At 47.2% G+C, this 23,183-nt stretch overlaps 1 protein-coding gene across 1 annotated transcript in view; it reads left to right on the top strand.

The window, feature by feature from the left end:
- The window catches only part of Tbxas1 (thromboxane A synthase 1), a 168,371-nt gene that overhangs the window by 14,811 nt on the left and 130,377 nt on the right, over window positions 1-23,183 (top strand). The window contains exons 2-3 of the mRNA XM_032906715.1: window positions 16,575-16,668; window positions 19,903-19,955. Coding sequence (XP_032762606.1) covers window positions 16,575-16,668; window positions 19,903-19,955 — 147 coding nt within the window. The remainder of the gene's footprint in view (window positions 1-16,574; window positions 16,669-19,902; window positions 19,956-23,183) is intronic.

The following is a 23,183-nucleotide window of genomic DNA, read 5'->3' as shown; positions in this document are numbered from 1 at the left end:
CTCACAGTCCTGGTACCAACTTCTGTATTAGTTACTTCCTGCTGCTACAATAAAACACTGTGACCAAAAACTACTTATGGGATGGAGTTCACTTTGGCTTATGGTTCCTGAGAGAGGGGAGTCCATCATGTTGAGCAGGCAAGCATGGCAGCTGAAGCAGGAAACCGAGAGCTCAGATCTTCAACCATAAGCAGGAAGTGGCGAAAGCCAAAAGAAGCTGGGGTACAAGCCTGTCCCCATGTTGTATTTCCTCTAGCAAGGCTCCACCTTGTACAGGTTCCACGGCCTCCCCAAACAGCATCACAGAGTGTCAAGGTTCCTAAATCTACGGGGGACATTCAGACCACCACAGCTCTACAGGGGGACTTCATTTCCCACTGTAACAGCTCGCTCCAAGAACCCCAATATGTCCCAAGTTCATAGCCTCAATTAAAACCTTCCCTTCCTTTACCACTAACGTTGGCAGTCTTAGTCTCTAGGATGCTTAGTTTCTGGCACTATCGGGCATGTGTCATAGCCACCAGTTAGCACAGACATTATTTGGGCCTCGTGAGTAAAAAGGCTGGGTTTACCGATTATGGTCCAGTGGTCCCATTTTACAGATGTGGGAATGAAAGTCCGGAGAAATGAAGTGAATGTAGCTGTATCAGTCAGCTATTGCTGTAACAAGCCACCCCGAACTCAGTCTCAATGACATTTAGTCTTCCCATGGTATGTGTCTTAGTTGGAGGAGCTCTGTTCTGCGCTGAGAGTGGGGTGTGTTTGCTGTACCTGGTTGTAGTAGGGCTGAGGTTTGAGAAAGCCTGCCCTGGACTATTGCAAGAATGCGGAACCCAGAGAAAGAGACAGCAACATGGTGGAGGCTTTGACTCTGGACTGCCTTATGAGTCGAGGAAAAAGACTCCTCCACCCTGTAATGGGAGGGACTGGCCCTGCTGGAGCCAAGAATGCTGCTGTATAATTTGATACAGAAAACTCCTGAAGAATTGACAGCCTTCAAACACCCCTGTTCTAAGTCCGAGATTACACACTCTGAGTCTTATCTCTGGCAAAAGACAAAACAGCAACAAAACAAAACTAAGCAAAACACCCGCTTAAGACTCATGGACATTTGGAATTTGATTATAAATGAAAATAGTGAATCTCAGCAAACCGAATACCAAGTGGAATCTGCCAGCTGAGACACAGGCGGGGGAGGGGGGCATAGCGGGCCTTGGCTGTGGAGAGATGAGCTGGCATCAAGAGGTCCTGAAGCAGTCCAGAATTCAGTGCAGGACTCAGATTGGACCTGGGCCTAGGAATTTCCCGCCCAGGGAAATGATAGGGGCAGAGCCTTGGCTGATGGAGGATGGAGCACACCTCAGAGAGCCCTGAGCTCTCAGCTCCAGTCCAGGACGGCCGGAGGGGAGAGGCGCAGCTGAAGGCAGAGCCTGAGGAGCCTGGGTGCAGCGTGCTTGCCGTGTCTGACACACAGCAGCTCGTGCACATCCGTGCTGACTACGAGCTGTGGTGGAGAACGTTGCTCTGCACCAGGCAGAGGATGTATGGGTGTAGTTATGTCAAGAACGGTCTGAAATGCAAACAACTCCAGAGACTCTCTCATGGGTGCTAGAGCATCAGTCAGGGTAAAATGTTTATTTCTGGTAACTAACTCTGGGTGTCGGCTACTGGCTTTTAGAAGAAAGGAGACATCCTCTTGTCCCAGGCCTGTGGCACACTGTGAATTTGAGTTTCAAAGATAAAATAGAGATACCTGTCACACCACATGCTCTTCCTTGCCGTGAGTTGTCCCTTCTCCCGGGAAGCTTCTGGGAGTCTGAGCAGTGGGGCTTTGCAATCCAGGGTCAGACACTAGGCACAATTGTCTTTCTACCTCTAAAAGAGTGCTGACTAAGCCACCTAGAATATAGCTTAGTGTTGTCAATAATATGCAGAAAAACCAATAGAAAACTGGAAAAGTAGGACACTGAGTGTGAGACCATAACAAAATGGCTTTGGAGTGGAGCTTCTTTCTGTCTCACCAACTCTGTTCTTGGAGTAGTAAAGACACTGCCTCCACCCCAGCATATACACACCATACATGCCACATAAAACACACACACACACACACACACACACACACACACACACACACAGAGTAGCCATTCCTCCATACCCCCTATAGTAACACTACATATATGTAACATAGACATCACATACATGCATATAGCATAGATTCCATATACATTACATATGTAATATACTCATATGCCACACATACCATGAACATACTACATGCAAACTATAAATATACAACACACACATAATATACATACCCTACACATATACATTAAACATTTTATATATAACACATAACACACACCATATGCACACACTGCACACACAGTGCATAACACATATGAGCACACATTGTACCCAGACTGCACAAATAACATACCTAAACATGCCAAACACATACAGTACATACTTCTATACATGTGAATTAACTGCAAGTTTTGATGGCCCTTGGAGTAGGTTGAACAGTGTCCCTCCCAAAACTCATGTCTTCTGGAACTTCACAGTGCAACCATATTAGGAAATGGGTCCCTGTAGATATAATCCAGTAAAGATGGACTAGAGAGGACCCAAACCTGGGCTATTGCTCTTATAGGACAGACATTCTGATACATATTCAGACAGGGAGGTAGGCTGGAGGCAGGGAGAAGTTTGAGTGACACTTGTACAAGCCAGAGAAAGCCAACAACTAGCAACTTCCAGAAACTATAGAGTTTGCTTGCAGACCCCTCAGCGGTACTCAGCCCTGCCCCAGACTCCTCAGCGGCACTCAGCCATGCTCCCAGACTCCTCAGCGGCACTCAGCCATGCTCCCAGACTCCTCAGCGGCACTCAGCCATGCTCCCAGACTCCTCAGCGGCACTCAGCACTGCCCCAGACTCCCCAGCGGCACTCGGCCCTGCCAACTCTCAGTTTTACATTCAGCCTCCCATGGAAGACAGTGGGTCTCTGTTGTTTAAGCCACCCAGTGTGTGTGATTACTTGGATGCCCAAGGAAAAGAATCAAGTTTCCTCACCCCAAGAGGCCTGCTGAGGCAAGGCAGAGGCTCGGCTTGAAGGCCCTCCTCTCTGCAGCCTGCCCATCGGCCAAGGGGTCAGTCTTGTGACTGGACTCTAAGCCAGCCCAGCATTCCTCTCTGTATAACTGGCATAGTGAGAACGTTGGTGGACACTACCAGGCATGATGTTATCAGGTGTGGTGACTCAAACCTGTGACCCTAGCACCTGGCAGGCTAAGGCAGGAGGTTTGCCTTGAGTTTTAGACCATTATGGGCTACATGGTGAACTTGAGCCAGCCTAGTCTACAGAGTAAGATCTGATTTCACTCTCATACAAGATAACACAACAGGAAATAGTACACAGGGCACAAATTTCTCATGTTTTATCATATTCCCTTACAGGTCAGCATTTTGCCTGGCTTATAAAGTTTGTTAATGTCAGCTATTATTATCCCATGATTCTCTGACATCTTCAATCCATGTCCATACACTTCCTGTTTGAAGTTCCCTTGATTTTACTTTTCTAGGAAAAGCCGAGCAGATTGAGCTCGTCCTGTGGTGACATGCAAATGGTTTTGGGGGCAGCACCCAGGACAGAACAAGCAGCAAACGTGGCAAGTGTTCTCCTATAACACCTCCGTGGGAGGGAGGGAATGGCCACAGACCCGACAGGGTTGATAAGTGGTCTGAAAAAGACCCTCCGAGGCTTTGCAAGGCGGCGACCTAGCTTTGCATCTGTGGCTGCTGGGATGCAGATGATGGAGTAGGCCCTCATAACCCCTGCCCTGGGATGCCTGGCCTTGCGTAGTCTTCTCCCTTTTTAAATAGAGTGAGTAAGTGGGCCCAAGAAACTGGAGCCTGTCACATCCAAGAGCAGGTTATGGAAGTCTCAGACATTCACCTTGGGCTCTTACTCTGTAGGAGTGTTTAATCAGGGGGAACAGCCAGTCTGAGGAGCAACCCCCACCAACAGCACGTAAGTGAATGCAGCAGCAGAGTCCCTGCTCAAGTGGACGTTTTAGAGACCCTGACTGTACAGTACCCTGCATCAGATTCCGGACCCTCCCAGAAATGCTGGGATGTAGATGTGTGTTGGTATAAATCACTTGGATCTGTAGGGAGTAGTCAACAGGAGTTCACTGATACAGGTGGGAAGATAAGGGCAGGATGGGGAACAGGGAGCAGGACAAAAAGCGGAAAAGATTTCAAAGATGCAGGGGCCAAGCCAAAGGCCACAACTACTTCTCTGTTCATGGGGAAGGACCAGGCATGTTCTGTGGGTCTGAGCATCTGATTCAGAGTTCAACCGAGTGAGAACTAGACCATATGCATGGACAAGCAATGGGCAGTGAGGTTTGGTAAAGTCAGGCTGTGGCTGATGCTTCAACCTTGCATTATCCAATTGCCTTTGGATGCCCCAGGACTCATTATGTAGACCAGGCTGGTCGTGAGCTCATGTTATAGAGATGTGCCTGCCTCTGCCTTCAGAGTGCTGGGATTAATGGCTTTTTTGGATGCCTACTAGGTTAGATACAAAGGAACTTGGAGTCATTTTGTGCACCCATGACAATGTCCAGTGCCTCTTTGTACCAACCTTGGATGGCCAGAGATGTCTAGTTCAATTGGCCAAAGGACTTTCCTTTAGGTCTTTTGCACAAGGCCACATGTTTGTGTTCTGATTTCACATGTCAGGGTTTCACTGGAGCAATGGCTGGTCTGACCTATGAGGGTGATAATTTTGGGATAATAGCTTTCTTTCCACAGGGTTTTAAACTGTGGCTGATCTGACCTATGGGGTGATAATTTTGGGATAATAGCTTTCTTTCCACAGGGTTTTTACCTTTTAACAAGAAAGTGTGGCTTTCTGTAGCCTTTCCCCTGGAGATGCCTTGGGTTCCATTCATTCCTTTACTTTTATATAAAGCAGGTGACATGGCAGTGTAGACACCTCAGCCAGACAGCCTGGGTTTGAATCTTGGTTCTGCTTCTTGCTAGCTGTGTGTCCTTGGGCTGCTTGCTTCATCTCTCTGAGACTCAGACTTCTCCTCTCTCAAACAGGACATGACAGGAGCACATCTCACTCATGGGGAAGAGCAGGCAGGAGCTTCTGTCCAGGAAGAACTCCAAGGGGCTCCCCGCCTAAGGAAAGCTCAGCATGGGTCCTCTTATCCGTAGAACACAGAGGCTTGAGCCCCTGTTGCTTTCTGTGGGGCCTCCCTTAAGTCTGGTGGCATTCACCTGAGGCAGATGCCCCTCCTACATGACATCATCTTAGGGTTCTTTAAGGATTTCATGAAAACAAAGGATTAGTTTCAGATGACTAACCCACCAGCTGGAGAGGGATCGGATCCAATAAGCCATGAACGTTGGCAGGACTGCACTCTGATAAACCACGTCCCATAGTCTCCCAGTTTCCCTGGCATGCCTCTCCACGGGGGGGGGGGGGATGCCATGAAGCCCTTTGAGTGGTCAGGAAAGGCATCCTGGAGTGGAAGGCCAAAGAGTAGGTGGGACTGACTTGCCAAGTGGGGGAAGAAGATGGACACACCAGGAAAGGGCGGGCAGGGGAAGAGACAGCTGGGGTGTGGGCCACAAGAGCAGGGTTGGTATGGTCACATCCCCAAGAGGGAGGGTTTCCCTCACCTGTGCTCTAGTCTCTCTTGATTCCACTTAGTCCTGGCCTTGGAGAAGAGCATAGGAAACAGGTCAGTGTAACTAACTCAAGATAGCCCGGTCTAGACGGGATGAGGCTGGAAGACAGTCCTCGTGGCTTCCTTAAGACCAAAGGGACCCCTGGCTCCCGCAATTGTTGCTCATAGAAGGAGCTCTTTTCTGTCTCTTCTGTATGACACACATGCTTTGTAAGCACCATTGACTTGAATTCTGTAGCTTTCAGAGCCCCACTCCGTCCTGACTTCAAGTGGCCTTCAGGTCTCTGATCTTTAAAAGGTGGCTGTGCTGTGAGATCTGACTAATACCACAGCGAATCCACCATTTCCTGGGCATTTGTTGTTCTGTGGTACTGACTTGGGCGCCCAGGAACTTGAGTTGGCGTCTGAGGTGTGACAAGGTGTCAACAGACACTCGAGCTGCCTGAGGCCCTGGATGGTGGAAAGAGGGACAATGCAAAGCATCATGAAGCCTTTCAGGAGGCTGAAGGTGGTTTTGTCTGAGTGTGAACAGGACCTTGGGAGAGATGGCCTGGAATCAGACAGTCGGGAAGCACTTATCAGGAGGCTGGCTTCTGAGGTGCTGTCTGGAAAGGCTGTCTCCACAGCTTGGGGGGAAGGAAGTTTGATGGCTGCAGAGGTCAAGCTCAGGGCAGGAGGAAGTGCTAAAACTACCAGAGTCACCCTCTATGATTAACTTCCTCAAACTTAGACAAAGACCACTCTGACCTTGTGGTCCACTAACGTCTCTAGATCTCTTTCCGTGAACGTCAGGGGAGCCAGGGACTCATTTTCCTTGTACTCTAGAAGCTTGGGAAATACCTGCTCTATCCGTACTTCCTACCATTCTCATGAAAATAAAGCATGTGAAAGTGCGTGCCTGAGCCCCTTGATACATTAATTAAGAGCCCCATAGCTTCCTTATTTAACTGAGGGCTGCTACCTCATTCATCTGGGATTATTAGCAAAGCGAGAGGGCCTTTGTTGAGCTTGACAACGTGATTAATAAAGACTCTAGGTGAATTTTGGCTTCTCAACAGCTTTTGATGTGCTAAGATTCCCCAGTGAGGACAACATCATCAATTACCTAAACAAGCCCCTACCTTCAGGCCTTATTTATCTGTGAGGCTAGCCTGCTAATTGGCAGATAGCGTAAAATGGCCTCCGAGGCCATGATCTTGTTCTGACCTTTTTTGGAAGAATGAGGTCCTAGAAGTAGCTCCTTGGTGATGTCACCTCTGATCTGAGGAGACTGTACTCTTCTTCACTTTTGCAAAGCTCTGTATCCTGCCTTCTGTTCCCTGCACCCTTTGCGTGTCCAAGGTTCTGTTACCTTGGCATTTTCTAAGTGAGGCTGCAGAACTCAGTGCTGGAGGATACAGGGAGGTCCGGGTTCTTAGATACTATTCTTGCTCAAGACTTCAGCTCCTAGAATCAGCCAGGTGTAGTCAGGGCTGCACACAGGCTGTTCTGGGATGCCACGTCTGGTCTACTGTCTGCTGACCCATCAGCTGCCCAGGTGCAAGAGGTAGCTTTTAGAAAGCTAATTGTAGGGGCTGGAGAGATGGCTCAGCAGTTAAGAATGTATAGATCTCTTCTAGAGGGATTCATTTCTCAGCACTCACATGGTGAATCACAACTATCTGTAATTCCTGTTTCTGGGTGTCCCATGCACTCTTCTGAGTTCTGCATGCACATGGTACACATAGACTCATGCAGATCACACAAATATATACATAAAAATAAAACATTTAAATGAATACAATTATAATCTATCCATACAAGGAAGCAACTTCCTGTGGTGTGTGTGTGTGTGTGTATACACGTGCACATAAAGGTGTGTGTTTGTAGGTGCACATATGCATGTGCATTGGGGCAGTTAAAGGACAGATAACTTGTCATTTCTCATTCAGAGAGTGATTTCTAACCTCTTGACATTGTAAAATGATGTTGTCATCTAAAGTCCACACTTGAGTACCACACAATTGAGTTTAAAAAAAAAATCAAATAAAACCTTATAATGCTTTAAGTAACAACTTTGTGTTGTGTTGTGCTCAATTAATAGCTATCATCCACCAATCTATCACTTGTCTGTCAACCTATCATCTGCTCATCTATTTATGTAACATCTATCATCACTGGTTTTTCTGGTCGATGGAGTAGCTTAGTCTAGATAAAGTTAGACAAATAAGCAATACTTTAAAAAGCCACCCTACCCACCCCAGGAGTATTTCATAATTAAAACCTCTTAACTGGCGCGCTGACATCATTGATCGCTTTGTTCTGCTTTTACACCAGAAACAAAGCACTCACACCACGGCTCCTCTGTTTGGCTCAGTCTTCCTCAGTTCTCACTGCACGGAAAGGCAGGACAGTGTCCCAGGATCCTTTAATGGCTGGACGTGTGATGTCAGAGAGCTCAGACTGAGACAAGATGGCTGGCTCAGGCCTCCCTTGCCAGTCCCTCCTGTGCCACCCAGCTCACCCCATACCTTCTGTCCTAGTGGGTGTTGGGTGAATCTTTTCCTATGGGGCTGAGTTTTAATGGGGCAACCAGCAAAGAACACACTCATCGGTCAGGCTCTCTTCCTGAAGCTTTTCTGACAATATCCTGCATCCCATTCCTCCTCAGGCACCTTTATGTTGTGTCCTTTGGCTATAATGTAACGCTCACATCTCTTGGTTTAGGACACCCTAGAGAGAGGGCCTCCTTATAGAGACTCTGAGGTTTTGTTTTGTTTCAGTTTGTAGGAAACAAACTTAGCACTATGAATCATACTTTCTGATTCCTAACCACAGCTCAGTAGTCAGCAGAATGACTGGAACAGACATGATAGATTTCAACTGAGGTTGCCCCCTCTGACAGGGCCCACTTCTTCCCAATGCAAATGCTTAACTCACTTTCGCTATCTGCTGTTGAGCTTGTCTATGCTGTGAATGCCTGGGCTCGGGATGTGCTGGAGGTAGTCTCTATGATGGCCTGGCACCCAGCACCCCGAACAGTGCTGGTGAGTGGGAACACACAGAGAGCCACAAAGGGAGCAGTTACCAGCCTGGTAGCTCTTTTCATTCCTAAGGTACTGGATACATTAGCCCCAGGGGCCACACAGGCCTTCATTCCTGCATTTCTTCCCTCCCGGAGGACAGACCATGACCACAGCTTGGACTAAACCCAAGGCCAAGTGTAGATCCAGCAGCTCAGCTCTTTGAGGTAGTGACACTATGACAGGACACAGAGGCTCATCCCACCCACGATAACACATGAGCTTTGAGAAAGGACTGAGATCTCATTAGCCAGACTCTAGCCATCAAGTCAAACCATCAACTAGGCCATGGGCAGATCCATAAATAGACCACATTTTACACTGTTGCCTTGTTTGGACCAACCTGAGAGTCCTGTCCTCTCAAAACAGTGGCTGGGGACCACAGCTGTGAGGTGAGATTCTAATGCATGCCTCTTAAGTCTGTCACTGTACAGAACTTACCAGTGTTTTTGTTTATGGAAGCAGTCCTAGTTTTCACTTATGGTCATAACCACATAAATCTTCCTTTGGGGGAAAAAAGGCACAAAAAGGGAATTGGGAGGTGAGACAGAGATATGGCAAAATTTGCTTAGGTTTCTCTCTCTCTCTCTCTCTCTCTCTCTCTCTCTCTCTCTCTCTCACACACACACACACACACACACACACACACACGAATAAATTTGGAAGAGTAAGATGATTAAGCTCGTGAGTGCAAATTGATTCTATTGGCTTTCCTTGCCTGAAGACTTAGGGTTAAAATGGAAAACTAAGTTACCCCTCTGGACTCATAGCCATTAACTAGTGACTTCTCTTAGAATTATGATTGTTTCTGGAATGCTATTGAGAGGCCAAATCCATTTACAGTTGAAGAAGATCCTGGCCAGCAGGAGGAGAATTCAGCCTCAAGATTCCCTTCTGTCTCTCATGGATGGGCCCTTACCCATGCCCCAGGGACATCACAAAGACATGGCCCTGTCACTAACTGTTTACATGAAGCTTCAGGAAGTCCCATGACTGAGCCTTTTAGTCACAAGAGAAATGGGTGGATGAGAGGCCAAACCCTTTAAGTTCAGACTTCATTTTAGAGAACCTGACCTAAGTTTGAATTCAGATAAACCAATAGGCTGGTTCCTAGCAGTAGTTTCCAAGTTGTCCCCCCCAAAAAACCCGAGCCTAGCTAGTTCCAGTCTCTAGGCTAATCCCCAACAAGACCAGCATCTTCAGGTTACTCCCTCAACAAGACCAGCATTTCTAGGTTATTCCCCCAACAAACCTGCACCCCAAGGTTACAAGCCCACCCCCTGCCTAATGAGCACTAATACAGAGGGGAACAGAAATTAAGTTTATGATATGACTCCCAGCACCAGCCAATTATGTTAAAGACCATAGAACTTTCCAATTAGACACCTGCACACATACTCCCTGCTTGCTGCTTACTAGAAAGCCTTGCCCCATAGACATTCTGGGCTCCCCCACCACCAAAACTGTGTTGCATAATGCTGCTACACTGGGGCGGGGACGAGCTAGTTCAAATAGAATGTAGACCCTGCTGTGAGTTGCATCAGATTGGCTCCTGTCTCATTTTGGGGGGATCACTAGCATTTCCCTGGCACTACACTATTACCTACTTGGCTGTGTAGATCATGGGCATCAAAGCTGGCTTTGTTTTTTGAGACAGGGTTTCTTTGTGTAGCTCTGACTGTCCTAAAATGCCATCTGTAGAGCAGGCTGGCCTCGAACTCATGGAGATCTGCCTGACTCTGCCTCCTGAGTGCTGGGATTAAAACTTTGGCCACCACTGCCTGGAAAAAAAAACATTTTCTCCCCAATTTCCAACAATAGGGGAAGCTTCAAATATGGTATCAGAAATTCGTCTCTTCGCATGCTGTGAAGGTGATGCCTATGCCTGAGTTGTTTTGAGCTCATGCATTTAAATATATTTGATGTTTTGAGTCACTGCAATTATTACTGAATTGCTCAAATTGCTCATTTCTGGCATAGTCATGCCTTGTTGATCTTAAGTCTAGGTGTCAGCAGAGCTGACAGCTCCAGGAGGCTGGGTGGTGGTGGGGAGGCTTTGTTCCTTGCCTGGATAGCGTTGAGACCCAGCACTCTGGTCTTGGATGCCAGTCACCATTCTGCCTGAGCCAAATGGGATGGGGGTGTCTAATGTCCAGTTAGGAGGGCGAGTCATAGTTATAACAATTATACAGCCTACTCGGTCTCTGAGGTTCCTGGCTTGCGCCATTGGTCTGCATGTGCATGGACTTCAGTCACAAGGGCTAGGGAGCAATTGTTTGAGAGGGAAATGGAAACTGCTTGGTTATTTTACTTAATGTTTGAATATCATTGCTTAGTTACCCCCACCTCTCTTCTATCCAGCTATAGGCTATAGGCAGCTTCGTTCACCAATCAGGGATAACTTGGGGGAGAAGGTTACATAGTTTCAGTCAATGTGCAGATTCTCTCATCCCTGGGGGCAATCAGGCCTTGGGGCCAGCATTCCACATTACAATAGATGGCAACAGAGCGAACCTCAAGAGAGACTCTTTCCTCCCCAGCTAATCTCTCTAGAATTTCTCATTAGCACATCACAGCCAGACCTCACCAATACTTGGGTAGTCAAGTGGCAATAGAAATAGTTATATTGAGAGGTGTATTGCTTATGGTTCTGTTGCTATGGTAAGTCACCACGACCAAAAGCAACTGATAGAAGGAAGGGTTTTGTGTGGGCTTACAGCTCCTCAGGGAATAAGAGTCCATCGTGCTTTGGAGGTACGGCTGCAGGTACAGGCACAGTGGCAGGAACAGGAGGCCGAGGGCTCATACTACAACCACAAGCATGGAGCAGACAGAATGAACTAGAAGTGACCGGAGGGTCTTAATCTCAAAGCCTAGTCCTTGTGACATCCTTCCTCCAGCAAGTCTGCGTCACCAGAAGTTCCCTAAACAGCACGACTAACTGGCGACCAAGTGTTGAAATGCCAGGACTACGGGGGATATCACTCAGTTCAAACCAGCACAACGGATTTGCTCTCTCAGGCTTTAAGATGGGGAACACAAGGATCTACGTGCATTGTAGTAGGCGTGGTTCTGTGAAAGGGAAAGAAAGAGCCACAGCGGAGAGGAAGGACATCGATGATAGCCAGCTACAAGACACACCGTGGGGGAACCCGCAGGCCAGACTGGCCTCTGACTGGCTTCCGGCATCCTAAACCTCAGTCTATTGGACCCAAACCTACCAAGCGTCCTCCAGCGCCTGGGGATGGAGCCCCGTTTGCAGTGCGCTTGCCCAACTGTGTAATCAGATGCAGTGTACACACCTGCACTCCCAGCAGTCAGGAGCTGGAGACCAGAGGGTGCAGAGTTGTAAGTCTTCCTCGGCTAAATTACAAGTTTGAGGCCATAGTGAGATCTCGTCTCAGACAGCAACAACTCCCCTCCTGGTTTATCCTCAGTGGCTTCTTTGTCTAAACAATGGGCAAACTCCTACATAAAATCCGTCAAGAGAATGGCTTAGTTTTGAGGGGACTGGGCAGCTTGCGACCTTTCAAACTTAGCCTTACTGTGAAAAGAATGCACATGGTTCGGTTTATTTTGAGAAGGGACGCCCTAAGCTTCCCCGGTGGCACCGCGAGGTTTGTGTGTGGTAGCATGTCATGAGTGCCTTGGATGTGAAAATTAAACCGAAGAACTTAACGTGGAACTATATGTATGCTTTCTGGCTAAAGTGTCCTTACTATAAACAACGACAGATGTCCAGGATGGTCGCGGTGGGCATATTTCCATCAATCCCTGTCAAAGAAAAGCTCTTTTAAGTATCACAACCTGGTGATTGCGTAACGGCGCCGTAGTACCTGCTCTTCACTGCGCCGTGCCGGGCCACCTGTACTCTTGTTGGATGGCACGGAACTTAATGACACAAAAAAAACCGATTTCTTTTACAATGACAATGTTGAAAATGACAGGAAGAAAGGGAAATTGAAAATATTTTCGTTGACTGACTGGAATGTCTCCGTGAGTAGTGGAGCGCTCAACTTCTTCCCACAGCTGCGCTATCAGAGGGCTGATTGTCTCTCAGGTCTGGAAGCTGGAAGTCTGAAATCAAGGTGTTGGCAGGTCCAGGTTCCCTCTGGATGAACCCTTCCTTGTCTTTCCTTTGATTAGTTTTCTGATGACCTTTGACCTCCCTTGGCTAGCCGCAGCATCCCTCTGTCTCTGGCCCTCATGGTCATCTGGCTTCCTTTCTGTGTGTCTGTCTTCGGGGGGTCGTTTTGTTATTTGAATGTGGAACATCGCTCATGGGTTCCTTGCCATCGTTGATGAGGTTTGTTTTAGAAGTTTGTGGACCCTTAGGAGGTGGAGCCTTGCTGGAGGAAGTGAGTTCTTGGGGAGGCCTTGCGATTTCGAAGCTCTGACGTACTTCCGGCTTATACTCTGCTTCCTGATTGTTCTGCATTCCTGCCTCCTTCCCCCCCTCCCCCCCAACACACACAAAGGATTGGATCTGTTTGAACTTCCAGGCCAGATAAGCCCTTCCTCCTCAAGCTGCTTCTTGTCACAGCAGTGAGGGAGGTGAACATATGTACCTCTTCTGACAAAGATCCCAGTTCTTTCGGATGGGAGGTCCCATTTACTTCAGTATGACCTTCTCAGAACTAACGCATTCACACCAACCCTATTTCCAGGGAGAGTCAGGTTCTGAGGTTCTGGAGGTCTCTTGGAACTCATCACCCTATCCCTGAAGGAATCCATGGACTTGGGCATCTGAGGAGACATTTGGAGGTCAGCCTGTGGACCCAGTGACCAGAGCACATGAAAACAGGTTACAGAGAAGGAATTGGGATGCGCACAAATCGAGCCTGTGTTGCAAGTCTGCCCCCTGCGCTGGTAGTGGTAATCTTCTGCAGATCTGTTCTCAGGCTACTCTGGCTGAGGAAGGCCTTACCTAGTTACTTCCTAGCTGAAGACTCTCATGTTCTGCACCAGAGTTCAGGCTGTAAGGGAAAGTTGTGATTGTGCACAGGGCACACTCTGCTGGTGCCATATGCTTGAAAATGTCTGAATTTTGTGCAGAGACACACAGGCAGTGTTCTCCTAAGTGCAGTTACATAATGAGGGCACGGACTTGCATAGTAATTAGCATGTGTAATTAGGTACAGACTTCTTGTCCTTTAATTAGACAATCAAGACATCTAATTACTAAATTAAGATGTAATTACGTGGCCCAAGATCTTCATATTTCTTTCTACCCATCAGAGATTATATTTAGAAAATAATTTGCAAAAACCGAAGGAAAAGAGTGAACATAATCTCCGATTCGAGAGTGTTAAAGGAATCGTTCAATAGCTCTGAATCGCCTTTGATCTCTCCCTTTGGGGAAAAGGGAGTCATTTAAAATATCATCGCCTTCTTGAAAGGCTACCTTTTCCACACCTGAACTTTGGCACACATGTTAAGGACGGAAATGTGGGTGTGGTTAATCTGTGTGATTCATACCGGCTCTAGTGTGTGCTTCAGGATTCAACTTGGACTTAATGGTGATGTTTCGGGAAGTCACTCAGACCATCAGTGCTTTCAGATGATGGGAGGACTCGTTGTTTCCCATTCTGCCTGGCCTGGTTCTCCCTCATGACTGTTTCAGCCATAGGCACATTGCTATGCCTGTGTAAACTGTACTTAGGTGGTGTCTCCATTCACACGGATATCGGAGGGTATGCTGAACTTCTCTCAGGTCAGAGAATAAAGCAAACACCCTGTCTTTCTCCCTGCAGAGTGTTTCAAGCGTTAGCATTCATCAGTAGTCAGACTGGAGGGTTATTTTGTTATTTTTTCCTTGTTCCTAAATTGGGATTTGGCTGATCTCTGCATGATGCTAAACACCCAGTTTGACTCATTAATTTTTCCGAACCAACTGAACTTTTGACCTAATTGGTGGCTGGGTGGGGATGGAGCCATATGGCAGGGTTGCCCAAGCCAACTCTGACTCTATGTCACCTCTCAGTTCCCATAAACTGAACAACCCCATAATCTCAGTGTTTGGACAGCCTCATTGAAAAACAGTACAGACCCTGTTAAGCCACATTTCCTGGTTTGGGATGAAGAGAATCTGCCTCCCTTATGGGTTTAAACAGGAAACAGAGCCTGACAAAGACTGTAAGTGGGGAGTAAGGAGGCCTCCTTGCCATGAAGTGCCTCTCAATGAGGCCATGGTCATGGATGTGATGGGCAGCAAGTTATATATGAAGAGGAGGTTGGCCTTAACCTGTAAAATAACACCAGTGTGATGGTTTGTATATGCTTGGCCCAGAGAATGGCACTATTAGGAGGTGTGACCTTGTTGGAGTGGGTGTGTCACTGTGGGTGTGGGTATAAGACCCTCATCCTAGCTGCTTGGAAGCCAGCATTCTCCTAGCAGCCTTCCATGAAGATGTGGAACTCTCAGCTCCTCCTGTACCATGCCTGCCTAGATAATGCCATGTGGAACTGTGACAGGTAGCCTGGTTCCTGGTTAAGCCAAGGCTAGAAACCCCAGTGACCCTGAAGGGACAGTAGGTGCTTTGCCTGTTCCCAGGAAACAGGCCCCTGTCACTAGCCACAGCCCCCATAGATTTGTGGCCATCAGTCATGAAAGGGCACTGCCCCAAGCCCCTCTACATGTAGAGGACATGACCTGTGGTCACGAAGGCTCAAGACAGATCTCCATTTAATGAGGTACCTAAAGGCCTGGAGGCTTAGCCAATAAGCTTTCCTTCACAGACACTCCTCCCTGCAAAAGATATTTAATCTCAGGCCCACCCTGAGAAGTGGGGTATGGTTTTATACATCCACTTTCCACCATGACAATAAATGTCTCGAAACCATGGACTGCCTCTTTTCACCAAGATCCACCACGGGAGCCATGGAAAAGGCCTTCATCTATAGATCCACCGACTAATCTGTAAAAGGTCTCTTTGTGCTCCCAACCATGGTGCCACCAGCCCAAGTCCAGTCAGGCCAAGGACACTCCCTGTAGGACTGGCCAGAGCTCCCCTCTTTTCCCCCTCAGCCCCAGGCTAGATTCAGCTCATTGTGATACTCTGTTCTCAGCTCTTCCAGAGCATCCTGTGGTGCCTGGGTGACTGATAGCCCGAGAATCAGATGGCCCCAGTCTCCTTGCAGGGCCTGGGACCCCCAAGCCAGTTCCCATGCCCCAGACTGCACTTCCCCACCCCCAATCAATGTCCTGAGGCTTCCTGACACCCACCTGGAGATGGGGTAAATGCAGTCAACTCCCATGTCCTACCCTGTGGCAGAGCAGATGCAAGACCCCATAACCCTATACTGCCATTCTCCGACCTTGATGATAATGGACTGAAACTCTGAACCTGTAACCCAGCCCCAATTAAATGTTGTCTTTATAAGCGTTGTCATGGTGTCTGTTCACAGCAGTAAATCCTAACTAAGACAACCACAGAGCTTATTCTCTGCCATTATAGGTTTTTGTTGTGTCTTCTGCGTTATGGCTCATGATAGATTTAGAAGCTGAGGAGCTGAGGTGCACGTCTGGAGACATTAAAGTTCTAGTGAAGGAGGTTCTTAGACTATGTTTCTCAGAAGCATCTCAGACTTCAAAGGCCTCAGAGATCCCACGGTCCCATCTGGAGGCACTCCTGAGTTCTTACTGTTTTCTTGATGGTTCTCTGCCCCTGAGTCCTTAGATGCACTCACTGGAAACTTCTCTCAGCCTTGCTAAGAGAACTCAATAGTTCTCCTTCATAACGGGTCCAATTGCATGACTACAAGCATCAGTTTCTTGGTTTTAAACATTTGGTTCTCTGTCCACCCAGGTACTCCACATCAGCGTTCTCAAGACTGAAGAAGTTGGGCATCAGACACCCTGAGCCTTCTCCTTTTGTTGGAAACTTGATGTTTTTCCGCCAGGTGAGGCATGAGCTTTCTGGATCTTGCACAAGATTCCCGCTTCTGTTCATGTTTTGGGAGTCAGTGTGATCTCCACATGAAGAATCCATGTGACTGGAAGAATTCTTTCCCACTGGAATGTTTTCTTTCTTCTCACCCTCCCTCCTTTTTCTCCCTCCCTCCCTCACTTTTGAGGAAGGGTTACCAAGGCTGGCTTTATACTTTCTATATGATGACTCTTTTTGATGAATTTTTGATGTTCTTACCTCCACCTCCTGAGTGCTGGGATTACAGGGATACTGCAGTGTATGCAGTGCTGGGGATTGAACCTAGGGCTTTGTGCATGCTAGGCAAGCACTCTACCAACTAAGCTACACCTCCAGCCTATGTTATGTTATGATGATGATTCATCTCTTATGACATCGCTATGCATTCATGCATTCATCCATACATTCATCCACCCACCCCAAACTCAACTTATTGATTATTTAAATACACTCTCTAGAATGCAAAGGTAAAAGTTACACACTCAAGGTTTCCATTCAACAGTGGTGCGTACCACCAGTTGGGTTGTGTCAAGAGCTGGATCAGGAAGTGCAGGGAAGTGCAGATAACAGCTTCAATCCTGTTTCGGGGAGAACCACCAAGGATGGATCATTGTTGGGGAGTCCCTGGAGAGGGAGGTCCTGCAACTGCAGACAAAGGCAAACATGCCAGGGAGAGAGCACCATACACAAGAGGGCACCCATGAGGAGATGGTGGCCCTGGTCTGCTGGCAGCCTGCAGGGACCAAAGCTAACACTGAGGGAATCCAGGAGGATAAAGCTGTGTGTGATGCACGGGCTAGCGTACTTCCATATTTGAAGGTCCAACCAGGAACCAACCTAGACAACCATTGTTGAGTAGAGGATGGATCCTGAAAGAGTCAAGACTGCAAGGGTCAAGAGCAGAGATGAGGGCTACAGAATCCATGCTGTGGTGGACATCAAGGCTGAAGGGGTGAAGGCTTAGTACAGGGAGGCAATGACACTCCTGGGAAGAGAGCCACGGTGACAAAGTAAGGACTCCAGTGACACCGAGATTCAGAGGATGGGGGAAATGGGGAGGCAGCAGCCAAAGGTTGAACCTGCAGAGCAAAGACAATGGCCATGGAGCGACAGAAAGAAGTGGCTGGGAAGGGAAGCTGGTTCAGGGGAAGATATTTTAAGCCTCTGGTCTTCAGCTCGCCAAGTGCCATGGCAGCGGATGACCAGGCGTTGGTAGATAGGGACGCAGTATCTGTCTTTGCAGGCTATTTTTTTCTGCCATTGGTTTTCCTCTGAAGCCTGATTAACTTGTGGGGACACTACACCCAGACCAACAGCAGGCACCACCTCCAGATCCTGTCTGTGACTTGCCATACCAGGGCGGGAAGGGCTAATTTGGGCGTACTGATGAGATAGCCCCTCTGGGAGCTGGAACTTCCCCACCCCATGGCCTCTGTTCCACTCCCTAGGCAGAGGATGACCCACAGATGGCCTTTGGCCTGACACTTTCCAGTTTTCTCTCTGTTTCTTTCTCTGGGTTCACCGTTTGTTGCCGGCATTTCTATCTTCCCAGCTTTTCAAACACCCTTTTCTCTCATCTCTCCCTGTAGGGTGCCCCGTTCACAACTTTTAAGCCCACAAACAATCACCCTAACAGACCTCCTACACCCTCTTGAAGCAAGTGTGAAGGGATTTAAAAGTGTCAAAATAGAACAGACAAGTCATATAGGAAATTGACCAAAAATAAATTCCATACGTTGCCGGGGGTTGGGGGGGATGGTCAGTCATAGCCAGTTAAGTAAAATTAATTTGCTATTAACTTTTGGAGGCAGACAACATAACTATCATGTAAGGAGAAACCGGATGGCTGGGTCAAAGAATGTCTACCTCAGTTCCTCTCAGCTCCTCATCGCTGTGTATATAAATTCTGCCTTGCTTTTTTTAGAACACAGACAAGTTTGCCTCAAAGATGTTGCAACACCATCCCTCTTTCTAACAGGGAGGTCAAACCATTAGAGAGGTTTATTAAAAACTTAGATGTACCAATCTTTTGGGCATCCACCTGAGGTGTTTTTATTTTTTTTTTAATTAAAATATAGTTACATCCCTTTCTGCTGTTCTTCCTTATCGTCCACACGCCTTTCCTGTTCCCTCTCAAGAGCACAATCTCTTCTTTAGTTTATAAATAAAAATATGCAGACACAACTTGCTTTGTCTACTTAGTGTTACTTCTGTGTGCGTGTCTTCAGGGCTGACCACTTAGTCCTGGATAACCAATCAGGGGGTTAGTGTCTGGGGCGGACTATTTCTCCTGGCTCTGTATTCCTTAGTTGTGTGTAGCTCTTTCTCTATGGGTGGGGCCCTGCGTTTACAGTCTGTTGTGTTCACCTGGGCTTTCCTTGCTATAGCCCAGGCTTGCATTGTACGGAGTTCCTAGGAATGGGGCATGGTTCTGTTCAGAACACGTGCTTCCTTTAACCATCAGCGCTCTGACTCTCCACCCCTATGGTATAAATATAGCATTTTCCACCCCGCCCCTCCCAACACATGCATGTTTTTATATATGTATGTATGTGGTGTTCTTCCCACCACATCTCATGTATCAGTTCTCAGTGCTTGCCCCTGTGGTATCCCACATCATACCTGCTTATGCCCTCTGTCTACATTTACAGCTCCATCTCCACGGGACAATGGGCATAGCATTTCCTCACCACCACCCACTTTTCCCCAGGCACATCTTCTGGTACCCTAGAGGTTCTGCCTATGGAAAATCGTGCTGAGGGTCTTATGTTTGGACATTTAAGTCAGATCATGAGAACTCAGAATTTGGGATAGTTTGAGTAGATTTGGAAGTTTACACATATATGGGTCATGAAAGGAGACCAGGGAAATATGAACCATGTCTGAGGGGAATATTGTAGATGGGAAAGCAAATAGTTTTCAGATGTGTGAGCAGCAATTATATGCGGATAACTTAAGTGCCCATGGTCTCTTCTGTCCATTAAATAGAGCTGCCGAGAATTTTACTCAGCGATATTTTAAAAAGCCATTTCTTTACTCAATATTCTATAGTACTTCAGTGCAATATAGCAGTGATTTTTCTTTTATTGTTTAGGTAATTGTGTTCTTGCTGTTCTAGGCTTTTTTTTTTTTCTGAATAAGTTGGAATCGTTGAAATTTTACTTAATCTTATTCTTACCGTGGTACTGTGCTTTTTTTCCCCCTCCAGGGCTTTTGGGAGAGCCATTTGGAGCTCCGAGAGCGATATGGGCCCCTGTGTGGGTAAGAGGAAAACTTACATTCTCTTCTACATGCCTTGACTTCTCGTGCTGAACTGATGTGGAAGCCATGACAGTGATAGAACTGTCATGCACAGTACTATTGTGAATTATTTTTTGAGGCTGCTTAAGAAGGACAAGTACCCTACAGTTCTCCACACACAGAGAGCTGCCTCTTGTTTGGACCTGTCTAGTTCCATCCCAGGGGTAAGCTGTGCCTGCTAACAGTAATATTATTGTCAGCTAACCTGGCACCCTTCTGGCACTGGAAATAAGTCCTCTGAATAATGATGTGGCAATAGTGTGACCAATCCTATCCTGGATACATGGGGACCATGGTCACCCTTGTTCGTCACCCTTGTGGCTACAAAAGTAACATAGCCCTTCTCTTTACTCTCCTTGGATTATTTTTATGCTGTCTTTTTTAAAGATTGATTTATTTTTAATTTTTATATGCATGTGTGAGAGCCAGAAGAGGCCATCGGCGCCTACGTAGTTACAGATGGTTATAAAGCCAAATGTGGGGTTAAGGACTAAACCCAGGTCCTCTGCAAGAGCAGTCAGTGCTCTTAACTGCTGAGCCATCTCTCCAGCTCATCTTTGAAGCTTTTTGTGACTCAAAAATGCTAGTGCTGAATCTCTGCTTAGGTAGTTTTCCATGTTCACATTCTGAAAGACTTGACTTCCTGCTCTTCGTCGTGGGTCTGTGTTCACGAGGGTCCCATACTCACCGTGGGTTCTCACAAGGCTCCTCCTCAGTCACTGGATAACCTTTAGTAGCTTTCCATGGATCTCCAGGCTGGCAGTCATTTTTCTAGGTGTGCTAAATTTCTGTTTACCCGTTCTGATGAGTTCCATTGTTTGGAAACTTTTCTGCCCCAAAGATCTCAGCCTGTATTCTCTCGGTGCTTCTTTGAAAAGGTTTTGGCTTGAAGTATGCATGGACATGGCTCTCCTCAGGAAAACAGGTGGTCCACCCACTTTCTACTGTCTTATGTGGCCTTGAGGAATTAGAAAGTTAACCGCTGTAGATGTTCTGTGTATATATGTCTGTGACTGCTGTGTGTAATGCACTCCCCCACCCCAAACTCAGTGACATAAGCAACTTATCTTTAGCGGGCATCTGAGAGTTGGCTGAGGGTGACCGGGCTTCCTATGTCACCTGGGACAGGGCTCCTCTGTGCGGCTCTGCCTCTCATGTCTCCTAGCCTTTGGGAAGACTGTCCTCCTTAGGACAGAGTCTTCTCAGGACGAAGCAGAGCTCAAGAGAGCGAGGAACGCTGCTGAGCACGTTTGCTGGCTCCCTTCCTTTCAAGCCAAGTGACATGGCCAAACTCAGAGATGGAACAGAGAGCTTGGCTGCTGTGAGGCAACGGGGTTCCTTGGCCAAGCCTGATGTTGATGCAGTGGGGAGGTATGGCCCTCCCACGGGGTGGTGGGCAGATGACAATTGTCCTCAAATAATCAGCTCCTCCTCCCTCTCTGTGGTCTCTGACTTCACTCAGAATTTTACTTTTCACGGTAGCTTCTGGCTGTAAGCATGATCCTCACTAAAGCACCGAGGGGCTAACTTGCTTGCTTTTCTCCTCACCCTAATGCTGTCTTGATACCTTTCAAACCTCATTCTGCAATGGCTTGACCCTGACTGCGGTGACCACCTATGTTTCTAGAATGCAAAACTGGTTCGAAGGGCTGCTGTCTCCACCAGAGTTAGGCAAGGTTCTCTTATGTTTCAAATTCTAGAAATTACTTTCTTGGAGATTTTTTTCTTTTATATACAGTTTTAGTGTGGAAACTTTGAGTATCTTTGAATTATCCTTAAATGTCAAATGAAGAGTATAAAGGACAATCATACACCCACAATACACACTCACAGACACACACACACACACACAGACTCACACACACACACACACACTTACAGACACACACACAGACACACACACACACAGACACATACACACACAGACACACACACACACACACACACACACACACACAAACACAGACACACACAAACACAGACACACACAAACACAGACACACACAAACACAGACACACACAGACACACACAGAGACACACACAGACACACACAGATGTACACAGACACACACAAACACACATACAGACACAACACACAGACACACAGACACACACACACACACACAGACACACACAAACACACACACACACAGACACAAACACACACAGACACAAACACACACATACACAGACACATACAAACACACATAGACACACACAAACACAGATACAGACACACACAGACACACATACAGAGTCACACACGTGAGAGGGAGAGAGAGAGAGAGAGAGAGAGAGAGTGGTTTCCTTGACAACAGGCTGTCCAATCAACTTTTCTTTCTAACTTTAACTAAGTTCACACAATTTATCCTTTTCATTTCCAGAAAACTTAAATCACAGAGAGTGATTTCAAATGAGGTTGTAGAGATCAAAATTGCAGTATCATCTCTAGTCTTTGTTCCCTCCTCTGGTGAAAAAGGGGGGCGGGCATGATGGAATAATTTCTTCACACAAAGCCGTCAACCTCTTCTCCTGCAGGAAGAATGATGGGTCATAAGACGCTTCCTGCTGTGTCTGTGGTCCCTCCTGGTCTCCATCAGTGTGCGGTCAGGTAGAAATGGCATCTATCTAAGCTCCCATCTCACCTAAAAGACTCCTCTTGACCCTTAACTTTGACATAATGGTCTCTGATTCAGAATGTCAAAGAGGGCCATGGTCCACGAACAACGAAGACCCCCACTCTTTCCCCCAGAAAACAATTCTGTTTAAATTACGCTGATTCTCAGGCTGCTTTTATGACTAGGAAGTAGTCTAACACGGTCCTCTTCAAACTTGAAAAGTCAAATAGGTTTGATTCCTCATGGAGCAAGTGAACGCCGCCTTACGGATGCCTAACAGAGCAGTGCTGAGTCCTCCCAGAGAGGGACATGCACAGCAAGGGTCTCTCGACTGCCCTCAAAGTTAAGATGATGATGATTGGGTGTGAGGGTCCTTACCTAATTGTAGTTGGTCAGAGTTGAGACTCCTAGTTGGAAGAGGCTCCAAAGTCCTTCCTCCTCCCACTTCTGTTTCCGGGAAGTCACTGCTGGTGAAAGATTCTGTTGAGAGGGACAGTGTCATCGTTTATTAACACTGCTGTAGCCACCACAGTCACTATCACATTCACTTTCACTATCACTATTACATTC

This window comes from Rattus rattus, chromosome 6, assembly GCF_011064425.1.
Source record: "Rattus rattus isolate New Zealand chromosome 6, Rrattus_CSIRO_v1, whole genome shotgun sequence".
Taxonomy (NCBI): domain Eukaryota; kingdom Metazoa; phylum Chordata; class Mammalia; order Rodentia; family Muridae; genus Rattus; species Rattus rattus.
The sequence above is the reverse complement of the archived record's forward strand: the minus strand, read 5'-3'. Positions and strand labels throughout refer to the sequence as shown.